The sequence below is a fragment of the Antrostomus carolinensis genome, unplaced genomic scaffold (assembly GCF_000700745.2).
Source record: "Antrostomus carolinensis isolate BGI_N321 unplaced genomic scaffold, ASM70074v2 scaffold13196, whole genome shotgun sequence".
Taxonomy (NCBI): Eukaryota; Metazoa; Chordata; class Aves; order Caprimulgiformes; family Caprimulgidae; genus Antrostomus; species Antrostomus carolinensis.
In genome coordinates, this window is record NW_010319894.1 from 1 (window position 1) to 17,450 (window position 17,450).

General features: G+C 45.4%; 1 protein-coding gene across 1 annotated transcript in view; it reads right to left on the bottom strand.

Annotated features, from left to right (window-relative positions):
• Positions 1 to 2,371: 2,371 nt before the first annotated feature.
• The window catches only part of LOC104526081 (probable asparagine--tRNA ligase, mitochondrial), a gene marked incomplete at both ends in the record, with an annotated part of 33,564 nt that continues 18,485 nt past the window's right edge, over positions 2,372 to 17,450 (bottom strand). The window contains one exon of the mRNA XM_010169431.1: positions 2,372 to 2,504. Coding sequence (XP_010167733.1) covers positions 2,372 to 2,504 — 133 coding nt within the window. The remainder of the gene's footprint in view (positions 2,505 to 17,450) is intronic.

Below are 17,450 nucleotides of genomic sequence, written 5' to 3' on the forward strand. Positions count from 1 at the left end.
TCTGTGATTCTATGACTTTGCACAGAGAGTACTGTGAAACCAGAATTGTGAGAGTTTAAGCTTTTTTGCAGCATTAAAACACGTTTTGGCACAGAAATTTATACTGCATGATCAAGACACATGAGGCTTCCCAAGCACTGTGCTACTAATTTAGGAATAACTGAGCATTACTCTGCGCAATTACAGTGGGGAAAAAAAGGCTGTTGCTCTAAGATTTCAGGCCCTTTGCTCCCAAATACATGTAACTTATTAAATCTTCTTTTTCCTTTTATTCTGTAAGGAAAGCTATGTTTCTTTTGGAGAGAAAGATCTCAAGCCTCATCAGTGAAGGGTAAACACGTACAGCTTTGTAGCAAGGCTCTTCTTTAATGCTGTATGAGCAAATACTTCAAGATGTGTCTGAAAAAGCTGAGCACTCCCAGCACACTCACTTGCCGAAATTAGAGGTATTCAGTCCAAATGTTGAATATCAATTTTAAAAATAAATTTTAAACAATCCAGCTATTTATGTGAGGACAAAGTTCAGATGCTAATCCTGGCCAAGAGCCCCCAAGGCTTTCAACTGGACGTTTTGCACCGAACAAAGAACTTGCAGATGACGACAAACAGACAATCTGCCCAATGGGCAGATACATGAGAGAATGCTGAATTTAGGTCAGTTATGTGGGGAAAAAGAAACTTAACTCAGGCTTTAGAGTATTTGTCAGTTTTTAGCTTTTTTTTGTTTTGTTTTTTTTTTTAAAGAGAGATTGCACAAGGATTTAAAAATAAACAAAATGGGAACTCCACTTCTGCAAATGAGAACATCACAAAAGTGAGCATGTTGCAATGTGGACTTGCTATGAGGAATGCAAAACGATGGCTGCTGGGAGACTTTCTGCTACAGGGAAAGAAGCTTGTCAAAGACCTTGCGACAGAGGGAAGAAGTGAAAGAGGAGAGCACAAGTTGAGACTTCACAAGATGTTTAGCAACAAGAAAAGCCAAGCCAAGCAGGGGGAAGTTCCTCCCTTCACTACAAATAAAAACCCTACACATTCCAGAACAGCTCTCAAATCTCATTCTCTGAATTGTCTGAACTGGTTGTCTATACTTCAAAAGCCAAAAAATTAGTGTTCTCAGCACAAGAGTACAGATACTTTCATGCTGTGTTCAAGGGCTCAAACACCACTTCACAGAAGACCCTGCTTATTATACTCGATAAAAGCAGTGAAGATTTCAATCAGCTCCTGATTACCTAGAGAAACAGGGGGTTCAGGAAGTAAGGATAAACATACGGATGCCTCCTCCCTGGAAGTGTTGAAGGCCAGGCTGGATGAGGCTTTGAGCAACCTGGTCTAGTGGAAGGTGTCCCTGCTGATGGCAGGGGGGTTGGAACTGGATGAGCTTTAAGGTGCCTTCCAACCCAAACCATTCTCTGATTCTATATATGTATGGGATGCTCTAAGAATAAAGAAAGTTGTTTTGGAGAAGAGGAGAGAGAAAAGAGATGCTATTAATGATGGAGCAGAGATTCCCAACAGGTCAGTCCACGCAGCCCAGTGCCATCCAGACATCCAAGATGCAGAAGCAGCACACACAAGAGAGAGTAAGCCAGCTTTGCTGTCAGGCCATACTGACTCAGCAGACTGTATATGATTCAGGCTGAAGAAACCACCACCTGCATGTTATTTTATACAGCTGTAGCCAGTGCCTCAAGTCTTTTTCTTTTTAAGGCTATTTCTCCAATAGCTTTTCAAGGAGTTTATCAGATATATGACAGCACATGTGGATGTTTACTCCCAAGTCCTACTGGCCATAAACTGGCTTATGCTGAGACTAGTAAGATGCATTAGCATCCATCATGCGGTTAAACTGCAGCCGAGGTCAATCCTGAAAAATCAAAACCTAGCTGACTCCAAGGATTTCAGTCTTCTGCTAAAGCCACAGGGAATGGTGTGGAATGCCAGGGACTGTTGTTTCTACTTGAGATTTCAATGCAGGTTTCAAGGAGCTCTTTATAGAGCACACCAAGGGACACGCTGCATAAATACCGCTTAGATTCACTGAAGAGATGCTGAAGGTTTTGAAGGGGAGAGCACCACTTCAATTAGCACCAGTCAAGCACCTTAACACATTTCCTGGCAATACAGTAACTGTGCAGCCTCCCTTTCAGATGGGGGCTGTGTTCACACCCATATCTTCCCTTCCAAATCCCCTCTGTGGCCTTACTTCTGCTGAGCAAACCCTGATCCGTGGCAAGTCCCCGTGCAGCCTCTACCAGCCTCAGACAGGGTGAGAGGAGCTACCACCTCAGCTGAGGGCAGGGAGCACAGCTCAGGGAGGAAGATGAAGTTCTGGCATCAGTCCTGCAAAGACATATGGAGTGCCCACCTGCATGACATCTTGGAGGCTTTCAGTGAAGGACAGCTCAGCCTCCACCATATAGAATTCCGCCAGGTGCCGGCGACTCTGAGAGTTTTCTGCTCGAAAGGTCGGGCCAAAGGTGAACACATGGGTGAAAGCCCTGCAAGGCAACAAGAAACAGGTAGGTCAGGCCCAGCACACAAGTGAGTCGGTTATACTGAAAGTCCCATTCACAAGCTCCCTTTTCTCCCAGGATCTAGAAGCACTCATGTTTCCATTTCACCTTCAATCAGTTTAATGGCACTGTTGGGTGTGCTGCTATCCCATTGCTTCAGCCAGGCTTTAAGAGGGCTTACTCACATCTCTCGGTGACTCAGCGAGGTTGCACAAACCCTAATCAGCTTTCACTGAACATCACTCATGCTCAGGACACTTTTTGTAGCTGTGTGGGAATAAAAAGTTACATTCTGCAGGACCAAATCACTGAAGAAGCACCCAAACATTGCACCACTCAGGCTCCCCTTGTCCACATCCCTTCACATTTTTTTGGCTGCAAGGTTCAACCTTTATGGGTGCTGAGACACCCCAGAGCCCAGCAAAGCAGAGAGAGTCCTGCTGCTGGAGTTGCTGGGCTGGTGACTGCACTGCAACGGGACTGGTGAGGATGGATGGATGGATGGATGGATCCCCCTCTACTCCGCTCTCGTAAGGCCCGACCTGCAGTACTGCGCCCAGTTCTGGAGCCCCCATCACAAGAGAGACCTGGAGCTGCTAGAACAAGTCCAGAGGAGGCCACCAGGATGATCCGAGGGCTAGAGCACCTCTCCTATGAGGACAGGCTGAGAGATTTGGGGCTGTTCAGCCTGGAAAAGAGAAGTCTCCAGGGAGATCTTATAGCGGCCTCCAGTACCTGAAGGGGCTACAAGAAAGCTGGGGAAGGACTTTTCATAAGGGCAGTTAATGACAAAACAAGGGGAAATGGGTTTAAACTGAAAGAGGGGAGGTTTAGATGAGATATTAGGAAGAAGTTCTTCACTGTGAGGGTGGTCAGACACTGGAACAGGTTGCCCAAGGAAGTTGTGGATGCCCCCTCCCTGGAAGTGTTGAAGGCCAGGCTGGATGAGGCTTTGAGCAACCTGGTCTAGTGGAAGGTGTCCCTGCTGATGGCAGGGGGGTTGGAACTGGATGATCTTTAAGGTCCTTTCAAACCCAAACCATTCTATGATTCTATAGATGGATGGATGGACAGCTTGCAGTCCCCCTCTAGTGGCAAACCCAAAGTTTATCACCAAAAGAGCCTTTGAGATGATGAAATGGGCTCCACACAACTAAAATGGTTCAGCTAAAAGAGGTCCCTACTGCAGAGAACACATCTGGGATATCATTTTATGCTGAAGCAACCAGTGCATTTCCTATTATGAAGCTATTTCTCCAGCAACCTTCTGGGTAGTCTATTTAAATACCACAAAATTGGTGAAGGGTTTAGAGGGGAAGGGTATGAGGAGAGGCTGAAGTCACTTGGTTTGTCCAGCCTGGAGGAGACTGAGAGGAGATCTCATCACGGTCTAGAACTTCCTGCCAAGGGGAAGAGGAGGGGCAGGCGCTGAGCTCTTCTCTCTGGCCACCAACGAATGCCAGGAGCAGAGGGAATGGCAGGAAAAAGTGGCAGGGAAGGGTGAGGTTGGCCATGAGGAAAAGGTTTTTGAGGCAGAGGGTGGTGGAGCACTGGAACAGGCTCCCCAGGGAGGTGCTCATGGCACCAAGGCTGACAATATGAACACTTGGGCTCCTGGACATCCTCAAACCTGCGAGGGGTTCCCAAACAGATGCTGTGATAGCTGTGTTTCCTCCCATGTTGTGTGGGAAGCAAATCATGATCAGGGAGAGAGCGAGCTGCTTCAGAAAAACCATGGACTGGGAAGCTCCTATCTCTGGTACATCTTTAACTTGACCTTATTTTTAGCTGCAGACAGTGCGTAGGAGAAAAAGAACCTGATCAGTAGAGATTAAGCACAGTTTAACACTCATGAAAGGACGCGTGCTAATTGCTGGGGTTGGCATTTGACTTGCATCCTGCTCTGCAAGCTTTCAACTTAAAGAGGATGTTCACTGAAGTTTCTGCAAAGGCTAATTTTGTTAAACTGAAGTTTAAATAAACACCACTAAGAAAAAAGCAGCGTTTTTCCTTTGCCCGTTATGGAGGCATCTGCACTTGCAAATAAAGGAACACACACATTCTGCTTCACCCATCTGTCCCCTCATGCCACACCACGGTTAAAGGTTACGATCCAAAGAAACAGCTCTTTCTTTTTCCTTGAGTTGCCAGCAGTAAACACACCAGAAGAAAGTTCCAGGTCAAGACTTTGAAGGTGTAGCCTGCTGTAGGTTTCTTTCCCCCACTGGCTCTGCTTTCCCTCCTCCAACAAACACACTTTCTGTCTCTACTTTGCTCCCACACCTGAACTCTCTCAAACATGACCACAGTAGATTCTGCAGCAAATATCTCTTGAGAAAAGGAGGTCGAGGGGTGATTTTGTTGCTCTCTACAACTACCTGAAAGAAGATTGTAGCGAGGTGGGTGTCAGTCTCTTCTCCCAAGTAACAAGTGATAGGACAAGAGGAAATGGCCTCAAGTTGTGCCAGGGGAGGTTTAGGTTGGATATGAGGAGAAATTTCTTCACCAAAAGGGTTGTCAAGCATTGGAACGGGCTGCCCAAGAAGGTGGTGGAGTCACCATTCCTGGTGGTATTTAAAAGTTGGGCAGATGTGGTGCTTAGGGACATGGTTTAGTGGGCATGATGGTGCTGGGGTGACGGTTGGACCTGATGATCTCAGAGGTCTTTTCCAACCTTAATGAATCTGTGATTCTATTCTATAGTCTTTCCTCAAGCATCATTTTCAACATGTCTCTTTTCCCTCTGCTGCCCTTCTCGCTTGCTGCAATATTACTGTAAACTTCTGCTGTCACTTGATCATCCTCCTTCAAACTGCCCTTTGCTACAGCATCTATAAAACCTCAGCAATGTTTAGATAAGTGATGCACCACAACTATTACTCACTGCACAGGTCAGTATTATCTCATCAGTTCCTTGTGCTCCCCCATCTGTAGCCATCTGTTGTCTTGGGTTATAGACAAATGTGTGTTCTTCCTCACGAGGTCTTTTTGTTTTTTTTTTTCCATGTTCTTACAGCACCTGGCACAACAAGGTCTTGGATCCAAAGCTTAAGAGTCTCAACTGCTATAGCAATATAAACAAATATGAAACAATGAGTCACTCGGCCAAAATCCTCTATCAGGAATAGTGTGGCCAGCAGGAGTAAGGCAGTGATTGCCCCCCTGTCCTGGGCACTGGTGAGGCCGCACCTCAAGTGCTGGGTTCAGTTTTGGGCCCCTCACTCCAAGAAGGACATGGAGGTGCTGGAGCGTGTCCAGAGAAGGGCAACGGAGCTGGGGAAGGGTCTGGAGCACAAGTGTGCTGAGTTCCCTTGTGGCTGAGGGAACTGGGGGTGTTGAGCCTGGAGAAAAGGAGGCTGAGGGGAGACCTTCTGGCTCTGTCCAAGTCCCTTGGAGGAGGGTGGAGAGAGGGGGGGGGGGGTCTGTTCAACCAAGGAACAAGGGACAGGACAAGAGGAAATGGCCTCAAGTGGCACCAAGGGCAGTTGAGATGGGATGTGAGGAAGAATTTCTTTGCTGAAAGGGTTCTGAGGCATTGGAAGGGGTTGCCCAGGGCAGTGGTGGAGTCCCCATCCCTGGAGGGATTGAAGAGTCGTGTAGACACAGTGCTGAGGGACATGGGTTAGTCAGGGACTTGTCAGTGTTGGGTTCATGATTGGACTCGATGATCTGAAAGGTCTTTCCAATCGAGGCAATTCAGGGATTCTGTGAAAATTCTTCATTGTTTAAGGCAGAATTGCTCAAAAACTTTTGCTTGCCTGGCCATGGAGGTTGGCCTGCAGTGGGGAACAGGAGACACAGGTTCTTGTCCTACCTGAGACCATGTTTCAAGCTTTTGCCACCCGTGTCCAGGTTTCAGGCTTTTGCTAAAGTATTTCAATTTGGGGCTTTTCAGTTAAACAAATAATTTTCCCTAAATAAACCAACTGAGTCACAAGTTCAGACTGTGACTGGGCCAGGACTGGACAGAAGACAAAAATACTTTGAAAAGCTTGCAATTGCTGAATGACCCACCCAGGACTGCTGGGTTTGATGTCTGTAATTTCTCCCTGGCATGAAGTCTTCAAACAGTTAACACTTAAAACCAAAGCATGATACCAGCTGGCCAGCAGGAGATCCTGTCCCAAGGGTGACAGTCTGGCTTCACTGAGACCCACATTTCTCAGCTGCTGTTCAGGCACTGACCCTTCACTTAGTGCAGGTAACTGTGGCAGATGACAGTCTCCAGCAACACAAGACCACCATGAGCACTTTCAACTCTACTTATTTCCTACTGAATAGCAGCCCAAGCAGGATGACTAGATACTGATCTTCCAAGGGGCTTGCTGGCTGCAAGATATCTAAAAATAATTTAAAACATTTAAAAATCCTTTTTGTTCCCAGATGCCAACTTTGTTCAAACATTTCATGGTCACAGATTGATTTTGGGCTGCAAGAGGAAAGCCTCTCTGTGTCTGAGATGGAGCTTTTGGGGAGGACAAGTGCAGAGCAACTCCCACAGGAACTGAATTCAGCCTTTTCTCAGCTCTGGGCATCCTGTCAGGACTAATCTCTAACTTGCACACTGAGCACCACCTACGTTTACAGCACTGCAACTTCATGGACCATCCCAAGGTGCTCAACAACAGCAGGAGTAAGGGCTTTGTGATAGCCTGTAGAGAACCCAACATCACTAGTGAAGGGCTGAATTTGCCTGTCTGCCTCTTGGAAGAAGGAAAACAAAAACAAAAACCAAACCCAAAAACCAACCCTAAAACCCCAAATAAACCCATATCTACAGGGAGGGGAGGAATCATTCATTTCTGAGGCTAATTATAAAGAGAAAAAAGATACGATACAAATAACTGTGAGAACTTCACCACGATCTTGGGACCCTGGCAAAGAGAAACCAGCCAGATGTCATGCTGGCAAAGCGATCAAAGGAGTAAGTCATCTGGTAAAGGCAATGCAGCCCTGACCAGAAGCCTGGACATAACAGAGAAACACAGCTAAAAATACATATAGTCACTGTTAGCAGCTCCAAGCGTGAACAATTACGTTCCACCCAGGCAGTCAGATACTGTTTACTGCCATTCAAGACATGAAGCAAATGCAGGCTACACAAATCCGACCTTTATTTGTACTTCATCTGCTATTAAAAAAAAACCCTTATCTGTGATTTGCTACACTGCTGTATCACACTGAGCATGTATAAATATATTAGGGAAAAAAAAAGGATGGGAGCTGACTCTGCTCCAATTTCATGGTACCAAGGGCAAAACCAGTCATTTTGTTCTGTGTTCATTCAGCACCTAGCACAATGGAACCTCAGTCCAGGGCTGTGACTCTCAGGCTCTACGATGCAAACAATTAATCATTTAACATTCCCAGACCTCTGTAAGACTTTCAGCATTTCAAAATAAATTGAAAATTCTGGCTAAGTTTCTAAAAGTGCTGATGTCAGTTGGGGTTGTGGGCACTCAAGAGTCTTAAAAAAAATATATATATATAAAATCAGTAGTGCTAATTCTTTATCTCCAATAAAAGCACACACACAGGAGGAGGGGAAAAAAAAAGCAAAGCAAATAATCAGTCAGGCCCTTTTCCTTGGCCATTACAGGCAGAGCAGTAATGTCTGTAACGCTGTCCTTGTACGTGCTACCAAAGAACACAAGAGAGGCTTTGAAAGGAGACCCTTTGCAGTTAGCTTCACCCAGATCAGAGCTCTGGACAGCAATCTTGAGTGCATTTATGTAGTTCACAGGCACTGTTGGGGTCAACACCAGAAGAAGGCACAGAGCCACTTAATTAATCGCTCCCTTTCTGAGACTGTATTTTGCTCTGCCCGGTTCTCTGGGAAAATTTGTGAGTTTAATGTGGAGACCAAGAGAATACTCACAGTGCTCCCTCCAACACACTGGAACACTGCAAAAAACAGGATCTCATCCTGCCAGACACTGAGTTTGCTTGTCCCAGCCCAGTGAACAGCTTAGCCACCTTCTAGGTAGAGGCTCACAAGAGTCCCTCTGGAAGCAGAGAACAGCGTTGGGATGGGTGGCTGGAGCACAGCCGTCCTCTGTGCGGACAATCGCTGAGTGGAAGCTCGTTGCTGCACAGGCTGCCTTTGTGATTTCCACCCTATGAACATCCAGGAAGGGAGAAACTTTCCCCTTTTCAGCGTGTTTTACACACTTCTAAAACCCTTTGCAGAAGCAGCTACCTCTCCCCTTTTGAGAGCTTTATGCCATGCAGAATGGAAAGCTCATTTCATTTGAACTCGTTGATAATTCATTATCCAGGCAATGATAGAAACCAATCACAGAATCACAGAATGGTTAGGCTTGGAAGGGACCTTGAAGATCATCTAGTTCCAACTCCCCCTGAGAAGTATAAAGTATCTGTGCCCAAAGCTGCTTAAAATCATCCTTTTAATTAAACCCACGCAATGTTTGGAGGTCTAAGCATCTCTGTTTTACTGGCAATTTTTACACTGCAATCCAAATAGAATTAATCGTGCCGATGGTTCCCAAGCCAGGAATGGATTTGTGTTCCTTTTCTGAGCCAGAACTCCACACTGCTACAGGGGTAATAAAGACTTATTTGTGCTGTCAAAACCAAGGGGATATAACTCTGAGCAAGGCTGTTAATCAAGAAGATGCAATCCCTGCACAGTCAGCTCACATGCCAAGGTCACACCCCACGGTAGTGACACAGCTGGAGGCAGAAGCTGGTTGTTGTGACTCAGGGCTAAGCACTAAAACACACCAAAACTATTCATTTCTCACCCCAAAATACTACAGGTGTCTGTATAAACACAAACACAGTGATTACTCTGAGAAGGGTTGCAGTCAAGAGTTAAGCTGAAGATTTGTGCCAAATCTTTTCTTTGGCCACACTAAACACAACATGTGACCCTTCAACCACCCACCAACACCCTTCACCACCACTAAAATTGAGATGGCAAGAAAATCTGAAAACAATAGCTTCTAACCCAAGGAGAGAAACAACACATGATGTCAGCAGAGGAGGAAAGGAGAGCAAGGTGACCCTAAAGCCCAGGAGCTTAGCTTTATCAGCCACGTGGTCCTTTGCCTTAGGAAGGGAAGAAATTAATAAAGCGAGCCATCCAATTTAATTCCACACTGTTCCAGCACGACCACATTCATTCTGAGCATGGAGGACCTGCCTGCTCCACTGGAATAAGCAGAGGACTTTGCTCAGCTGCCTGGAGACACCAGCACAACTGGGATCATTCAGGGTTGCTGAAATTTGTATGTTGAAAGACGTTCTGGCCCGATGCAAGAAGCCACACGCACACAGACAACTGTTCAAAAGCACCAATCCAATGCCTCCAGGGTCTGGTTTTTAGAGGACCTGGATACCCAGGGCTCCTAATGATGCTAGTGGGGTACAGGCATCCAGCAGTTTGGAGAAAAAGGAGAAGATTTTACAGCCTTGAGCTGGGTAGATTGTGTTAAAATAAAACCTCAGAGTTGGTTAGAAATACCTGTTTTTTAACCTCCACGTAAAAATAATACTATTGTTTAGTGGTTTGGATTTTGCACAAGGAAAATGATGTGTTTCTGTTGAAAAAGTGGTGTGTGGGACTGAATTTTATGCAGGAAAAAAACCAAACAGAAAAAAGGAGTTTTAAAAGATTCCTCATAGAACCTGCTACTTCTGTCTGCCCTCTGAGGAAACGCAGAGGATAAAAGCTGCATCTTGACAAGGGCTTTTCTAGCAGCGTGTGAAGCTGAGGCCTGGGCAGCAGAGCTGGTGTGCTGAGTACTAAGGTTTCAATTCACGCTGCGACAAGATGGGACTGCACTTCCTTCTGTAAGCAGCCAAAAATAAATACATAATTTAAAAAAAAATATAAATAAATAATTAAAAAAAAATGCTGTCTAAGTTCCCAGACGAGAACTGGGAAGTGCCAAACTTCCCCTTCCAGCCAGACTGAAGCAAGGCAGCAGTTTCCCTCACCGCATCCTCCAAGAGCAGAGTCCTGCCATGCCCGCAGCGTCGCGTGCCCAGCAGCACCCTCCTGCCAGGCTCTGGGACCAGCTCTCCCCCTGCCACGTCCTCTGCTCCGGCTTCAGCGGCAAGAAAAGAAGAAGATGAGACAAGAATCCTCCCTGGGTTATCCACCTCTGCTTGAAAACAATCCAGACGTACTTGAGTAATTAACAACGTGACCCATATATTCTAATTATCTGGCAAAGCACCTGCAGTTTGTTTTTTAAACCTCACACACACCTCGACACTGTATTGTTCGTTTACAGATGGCAGGAGAATAGGGGAAAATCAAGACACAAAGGAAATAAAGAGTTACTCAGAGCCATACAATGTCTTCTGCTCCAGGCTGAAAGATCTCATCAGCCTGGATCCTCCACCCTTTGCTGTGACTCGGTATTCTCAGTGCAGTCTTGTTTTGTCCTCGTTTTGATATTATTATTTCTAATTAAAGTCAATAACATGACCGATTAGCAATGATAACTCAAGCTGGGCTGATGAAAGCCACCAGAGTAGTGAAGCATTTATTCAAATAACTGTTTCCCATGCCCTAGCTAACAGAAATCTTCTACAAAGGATATAAAATGTTTAAAAGATTTAAATAAAACAGGGAGCAAAGATCTCTTTCCAAACTTAATCATCCCAGCGACTCTTATTCTAAGACATCAAAATACATTAGCAACGTGGGGAGGGAAAGCAATTGTGTTACATCTTTTTCCTTTCAAAGTGGAAAAAACCCGTGTTCTCTGCAAACTGCATTATAATAACTTTGAAGAGGATGATTTTTTTTTTTAAATCTATTTTTTTCCGATGGACACGGCTGCTACCGGCTCTGCAAATTTGAATCACTGCAAGAAACTGCATTTGTGAGCTCACTACTGCGCAAAGGGTTCAGCCACATTTCAAAGTTTGGGTGTAGTGTATATAAAATCTCCAAGACCACAAATTCTACAGTAACTAAAGAAAGTAAATAACTGTACTAAAAAAAAAATTCCTAAGAGCCATATAAAATGCAACACACTCGACCTGACTCTGACATGTATCGCTATCCATATTCTACTCCAGTACAATGACAGCAAAGCCTTGAAGAAATTCAGGGCACACACTACTGAACTACTCAAGTGCTGGGTAGAGTTTTGGGCTCCTCACTAAAAGGACATCAAGATGCTGGAGCGTGTCCAGAGAAGGGCAACGGAGCTGGGGAAGGGTCTGGAGCACAAGTGTGCTGAGTTCCCTTGTGGCTGAGGGAACTGGGGGTGTTGAGCCTGGAGAAAAGGAGGCTGAGGGGAGACCTTCTGGCTCTGTCCAACTCCCTGAAAGGAGGGTTGGAGAGAGGTGGGTGTTGGTCTCTTCTCCCAAATAACAAGTGACAGGACAAGAGGGAACGGCCTTAAGTTGCGTGAAGGGAGGTTTAGGTTGGATATTAGGAAAAAAAATCTTCACTGCAAGGGTTGTCAAGCATTGGAACAGGCTGCCCAGGGAAGTGGTGGAGTCCCCATCCCTGGAGGTGTTCAAAGGACGTGTAGATGTGGTGCTCAGGGACATGGTTTAGTAGTTTAGTGGTGAACTTGGCAATGCTGGGTTTATGGTTGGACTAGATGACTGTAGTGGTCTTTTCCAACCAAACTATTCTATGATTCTAGGATTTGTGCATCTACTTTAAGAAATGCAAACAAGGATGAAGCTGCCTGCCTCAACATCTTACACTGGAACCAATTCTTGGGGTACAGAGACTCCCAAAGAAGCAGGAGCTGCAGCCTGAACACGTTCATGCTCTTGTAAGCAATCGAGTTTGCCACGGTGTCCATCACAAGCCACTGCTGGTCAGCTGAGCTGCAGTAACAGACTGCCCACAGGCTTTCTACTTGCCTTGCTCAAAGGAAAATGTTCACAGGAGCCACCATGAATGTGGCTACTATGGTCTAGGGGAACATGCAGGCAGAAGGCTGTACCAGCTCTGTTATATCTCACAAAGCCACAGCTTCTTAACCCCCTGCAGCTCTCATGGTTTGGTCTGGGCACACGCATGAGGCTGAGCTGCAAAGCCCTACACTAACCTGGATGCTGGGATCTTCTGACATGGATCCTACAGCACCTACTACTGCTTTGAACAGGGATGACGAGATGTTCAGAGAAGGAAAAGGAACCGTGCACTGGATTCAAGACAGAAACAGAACAGTTTATCACAGAATGGTTAGGGTTGGAAGGGACCTTAAAGCTCCTCCAGTTCCAACCCCCCTGTCATTAGCCTTCCACTAGACCAGGTTGCTCAAAGCCTCATCCAACCTGGCCTTGAACACTTCCAGGGAGGAGCAGCCACAGCTTCTCTGGCCAACCTGTGCCAGTCTGCATATCATAGAATCGTTTAGGTTGGAAAAGACCTCTAAGATCATTCAGTCCAACTGAAAACCTGACCCTTCTAAGTCCACCTCTAAACCGTGTCCCTAAGCACCACCTCTACATGTCTTTTAAATCCCCCCAGGGATGCAGACTCCACCACTGCCCTGGGCAGCCCCTTCCAAAGCTTGACAACCCTTGCAGTGAAGAAAATTTTTCCCAATATCCAATCTAAACTTCCCCTGGCGCAACTTGAGGCCATTTCCTCTTGTCCTGTCACTTGGTTCCTTGGCTGAACAGACCCACCCCCACCTCTCTCCACCCTCCTTTCAGGGACTTGGACAGAGCCAGAAGGTCTCCCCTCAGCCTCCTTTTCTCCAGGCTCAACAACCCCAGTTTCCTCAGCCGCTCCTCACAAGACTTGTGCTCCAGACCCTTCACCACCTTCGTTGCCCTTCCCCATGTGAACTGTAAAGCTCCAACCACCTAGGTAACTCTAGGCTCACTGCCATACCTACGAAGTTCACACACAGAGCCTCCCCGTAATACAAAGTCATTAACAGTCACTGCAGCAGTCGTGATCCAGACTGAAGCATGCGGTAATTGATTAAAACCAGACATGTCACGGTTGCTTTTTATAGCTCCAATTAAGTGTCAGCCTAATTAATGGAAGTTAGTGTACTAATTATAAGAGTCTGCGTTGTGAGTCAGACTCAAATAAATGTTGCACAAGAAATGTCAAGAGTCTGGGTTTGGTTTTTTTGTTTTTCAGGCATCCAAGATAAATAATTACACTTATTTTTGTTAATTCTTAGCAACAGGAATGTTATACAACTGGACATCATCGCTGCAGCTGCATTCACAAGTATTTCAAATTGTACAATGTAGAGCAAATATTTGCTTGAAGACAATGCAATCTGTGGCATCACTAGCAAGTCATGTTGGAATCAAATTTTAGGGCTGCATTTACCAGACTGCTGAAAACGAAGCCTCTCTTCAGGGAGGCAGCCTCCAACACATCTCTCTTCAGCTCTGCAGTGTCTTCTTGAACACCAACCTGAGATGACAGCTCGCTCTCCGTTTCTTCCAGGCTTTGAAAAGCGGTGAAGTACTGGCACTTTCAAAGTGAAATCAGTGTGATTTCAGCATCTTCTGAAACCAACAGGAAATTCACATGCGTGTCTTGAGAGCATTCAGCTCACTACAAACTCAGGCATCCAGCTAAAATGGTTTGGATGACTGAGATTTTTTTTTTTCAGACCCTCTCTGAAACCAGAAAAACCAGTTGCAGGATTGCAGGGAGTATGTGGAATAGGCACAACAGTAGCAAATCCATGATGGTTTAGAAATTAAGGGAATGTGCTTAAGGAGACGGGTGTGGGATTAATTATGTTTCAACTAAACCAAGTTTGGTAGCTAGACATTAACAAGCAGATGTGAGTATGAAAGGCTGAGATTTTAAGTTAGGCAGAAAAAACACGGGTCCTGGGGAAAAGATGTTGAACTGAAAGTGAACTAAAGGGCTAACTCCCCAAAATGGTCTTGTAGATGAGACTGGTGGAGAGGAAAACGAGAATGAAGCCAAGAATAAATTTAGGAGGACAGAATAATCCAAGCTGGAAGTGGCCTTAGGAGGTTGCTGGTCTAAGTCTTCTGCTCAAAGTAGGGTCAGTGAGAAGGTCAGACCAGGTTGCTTAAGGCTTTATCTAGCTGGGTCTTGAAAATCTCTAAGGATGAAGAGCACAGTCTCTCTCAGCAACCTTTTCCAATGCTTGACTGATCTCTTAGTGATATTTTCCCCCTATATCCACTCAGAACTCCTCTTGTTTCAACTTATCCCCATTGTCTCTTATCTTGATAACCTTGCTGCTATTAGGTTGCCCCTGAGCCTTTGTCTCATTTCAAGAGAACATGAGACAAACAAGAGAGGAGAAACCTACTGAAGGCCTAGTAAGAGAAAAGAAATAGAATCATAGAATCACAGACTGGTTTGGGTTGGAAGATACCTTAAAGATCATCCAGTTCCAACCTCCCTGCCATCAGCAGGGACACCTTCCACTAGACCAGGTTGCTCAAAGCCTCATCCAACTTGGCCTTCAACACTTCCAGGGAGGAGCAGCCACAGCTTCTCTGGCCAACCTAGAGCTAGGGAGAGTGAGGAATGAGGAGAGAACTTATTTTGTGATTTATGGGGGGAGAAGCCCCAGAGCTTTTAGGAAGAGCCGTTTTAGTTAAAGCTCATGATGCAAAAGGCAGAACAGACAGTGCCAGAGAGGCACAAGGAATAATCAGTGCCAAACAATGATGTAAACCATTAGCAAGAGGGGCTGAAAGGAGAGGAGCAGGTAGAGCTTGTGGAAATGGGTGAAAGGAATACAAAAAGTATGAGTAAACACAGCCAGTGAGCTGTACTTCTTGGCAACAATTGTTTTTGGCTATCTCCAGTATGACTCTGAATCATCTTCAGCTGCCACAGACCCTCCAGCCTAGTTCAGGTCCCCAAAGGAGCCTTTATCCTCACCGAAGGATCATGGGGTGAGGAAATACCACAAGGACTTGACAGCAAACCAGTGACATTTAAAACTAGTTATCAGGACACACAGAGCTATAAAATTCTACCACATATGTTGGTTACTGAGTCATCTGAGACTGAGAAGACTAAAAGGGAGAGCTGTACTACTGAATAAAGACTTTTCTGCAGACCTTAAAGAGCCTATAGATTTATAGTAGCTGACAATGATTCAGACAACCTAAGTAGTCAACTTAGATGCCGTCACTGCAAAGATGAAGTACAACAAAATGAGAAGCTGTGCCAACTAGGCCATTCGTGTCACACTGAGAGACAAGATGAACTTTTTGACCTTGCCTTCAATAACAAGCCTACACAGCACAGCAGTCAGTCAATAAATGCAGGAACACCTCTCTTCCCACTCTTCCTCAAAGAAAAAGGTTAAAAACACACAAATTATAAACAGCTCGCTGTTCTCTCCTGTTATCAGGAACAGCACCAAGTAGCCTGGCTGTAAAAGGGCAAGAAGGCCAAGGGCATCCTGGCTTGTATCAGAATCAGTGTGGCCACCAAGACCAGGGCAGTGACCATCCCCCTGTACTGGGCACTGGTGAGGCTCCACCTCAAGTGCTGGGTTCAGTTTTGGGCCCCTGAGTCCAAGAAGGACATGGAGGTGCTGGAGCGTGTCCAGAGAAGGGCAACGGAGCTGGGGAAGGGTCTGGAGCACAAGTGTGCTGAGTTCCCTTGTGGCTGAGGGAACTGGGGGTGTTGAGCCTGGAGAAAAGGAGGCTGAGGGGAGACCTTCTGGTTCTGTCCAACTCCCTGAAATGAGGGTGGAGAGAGGTGGAGGTTGCTCTCTTCTCCCAGGCAATCAGGATGAGAAGCAATGGCTTAAAATTACACCAGAGGAGGTTCGGGTTGGATATGAGGAAAAATTTCTTCCAGGCTGCCCAGTTTGGCTAAAAAAGAAGGTAGCTTAAACTTCAGAAGAAACTTCTTTACAGTGAGGGTGACAGAGCCCTGGAACAGGCTGCCCAGGGAGGTTGTGGAGTCTCCTTCTCTGGAGACATTCAAAACCCACCTGGACACCTTCCTGGGTGATCTCATTTAGGTTCCTGCTCTGGCAGGGGGGTTGGACTGGATGATCTTTCGAGGTCCCTTCCAATCCCCAACATTCTGTGATTCTGTGAAAAGGGTAAATTTCATAGGATCAAATCCAACACACATGAATTTTTACTGTTTTGGCTGCTTTATTTATTGAGAAGACCAGAACATTTCTGTTTTGGGGGGAATTACTCTGAAAGCATCATCAGAACACATTGATTTGCCAAGTAGCTTGGTTACTAATATGCACTGATGCTTTTTGATCACATAGGAATCCCATTCACAGAGTAAGACCCAACTTGATAACCACAAATCAAACTTTCACAGTATCTAAAGGGTTTCACAGTATGTAGAGGGTTAATACTGTGATGCATCCCTACGGTGCTTCTGACCCTAGAAGAGCCTGATCTATTTTTGAAGACTGAAGGGATTCAATACCACTCGAGTTGTAGCCCTCAAAAACTCAGTGTGCTTAAATAAAATGAAAATAAAAGGAGCAGGTTGACAGAACAGCTATGCTCCATTATGAATAAACACAGCTTATCTAAATTTAGATGGCCCTGGATCCATTTAAAATGCTGGTAAGAACAACACTATTGTAAAATAGGAGGATGAAGCTGTGATGTAATGTACTGCATGCTGAAGAGCATTGATTTTTTTTTTAACCCATCCTTAGAGAGCAAAGTGCACCTGAGTGATATCAATGGAAAAAATATCTACCAGACAGGTCTTGCATCTGCCCAGTTTAATCTTCTGCTCAATCCCAGAGCAGGCTGTGTGTTATTTAAAGGGAACAGACTGATGTAAGAGAGTGGGACTGTATTTCAAGTTAATCATTACAATCCATACTTTTTCTTTGGACTTTATTGAAGGATGTAATTACACAAATCAAATAAGGTCACAACACATGGCAGACAACTAAGTCTAACGTGTACAAACGAATGTCAGCCCATCTTCTTTCGGGGACGCAAGAACTCCATCACCCCTGA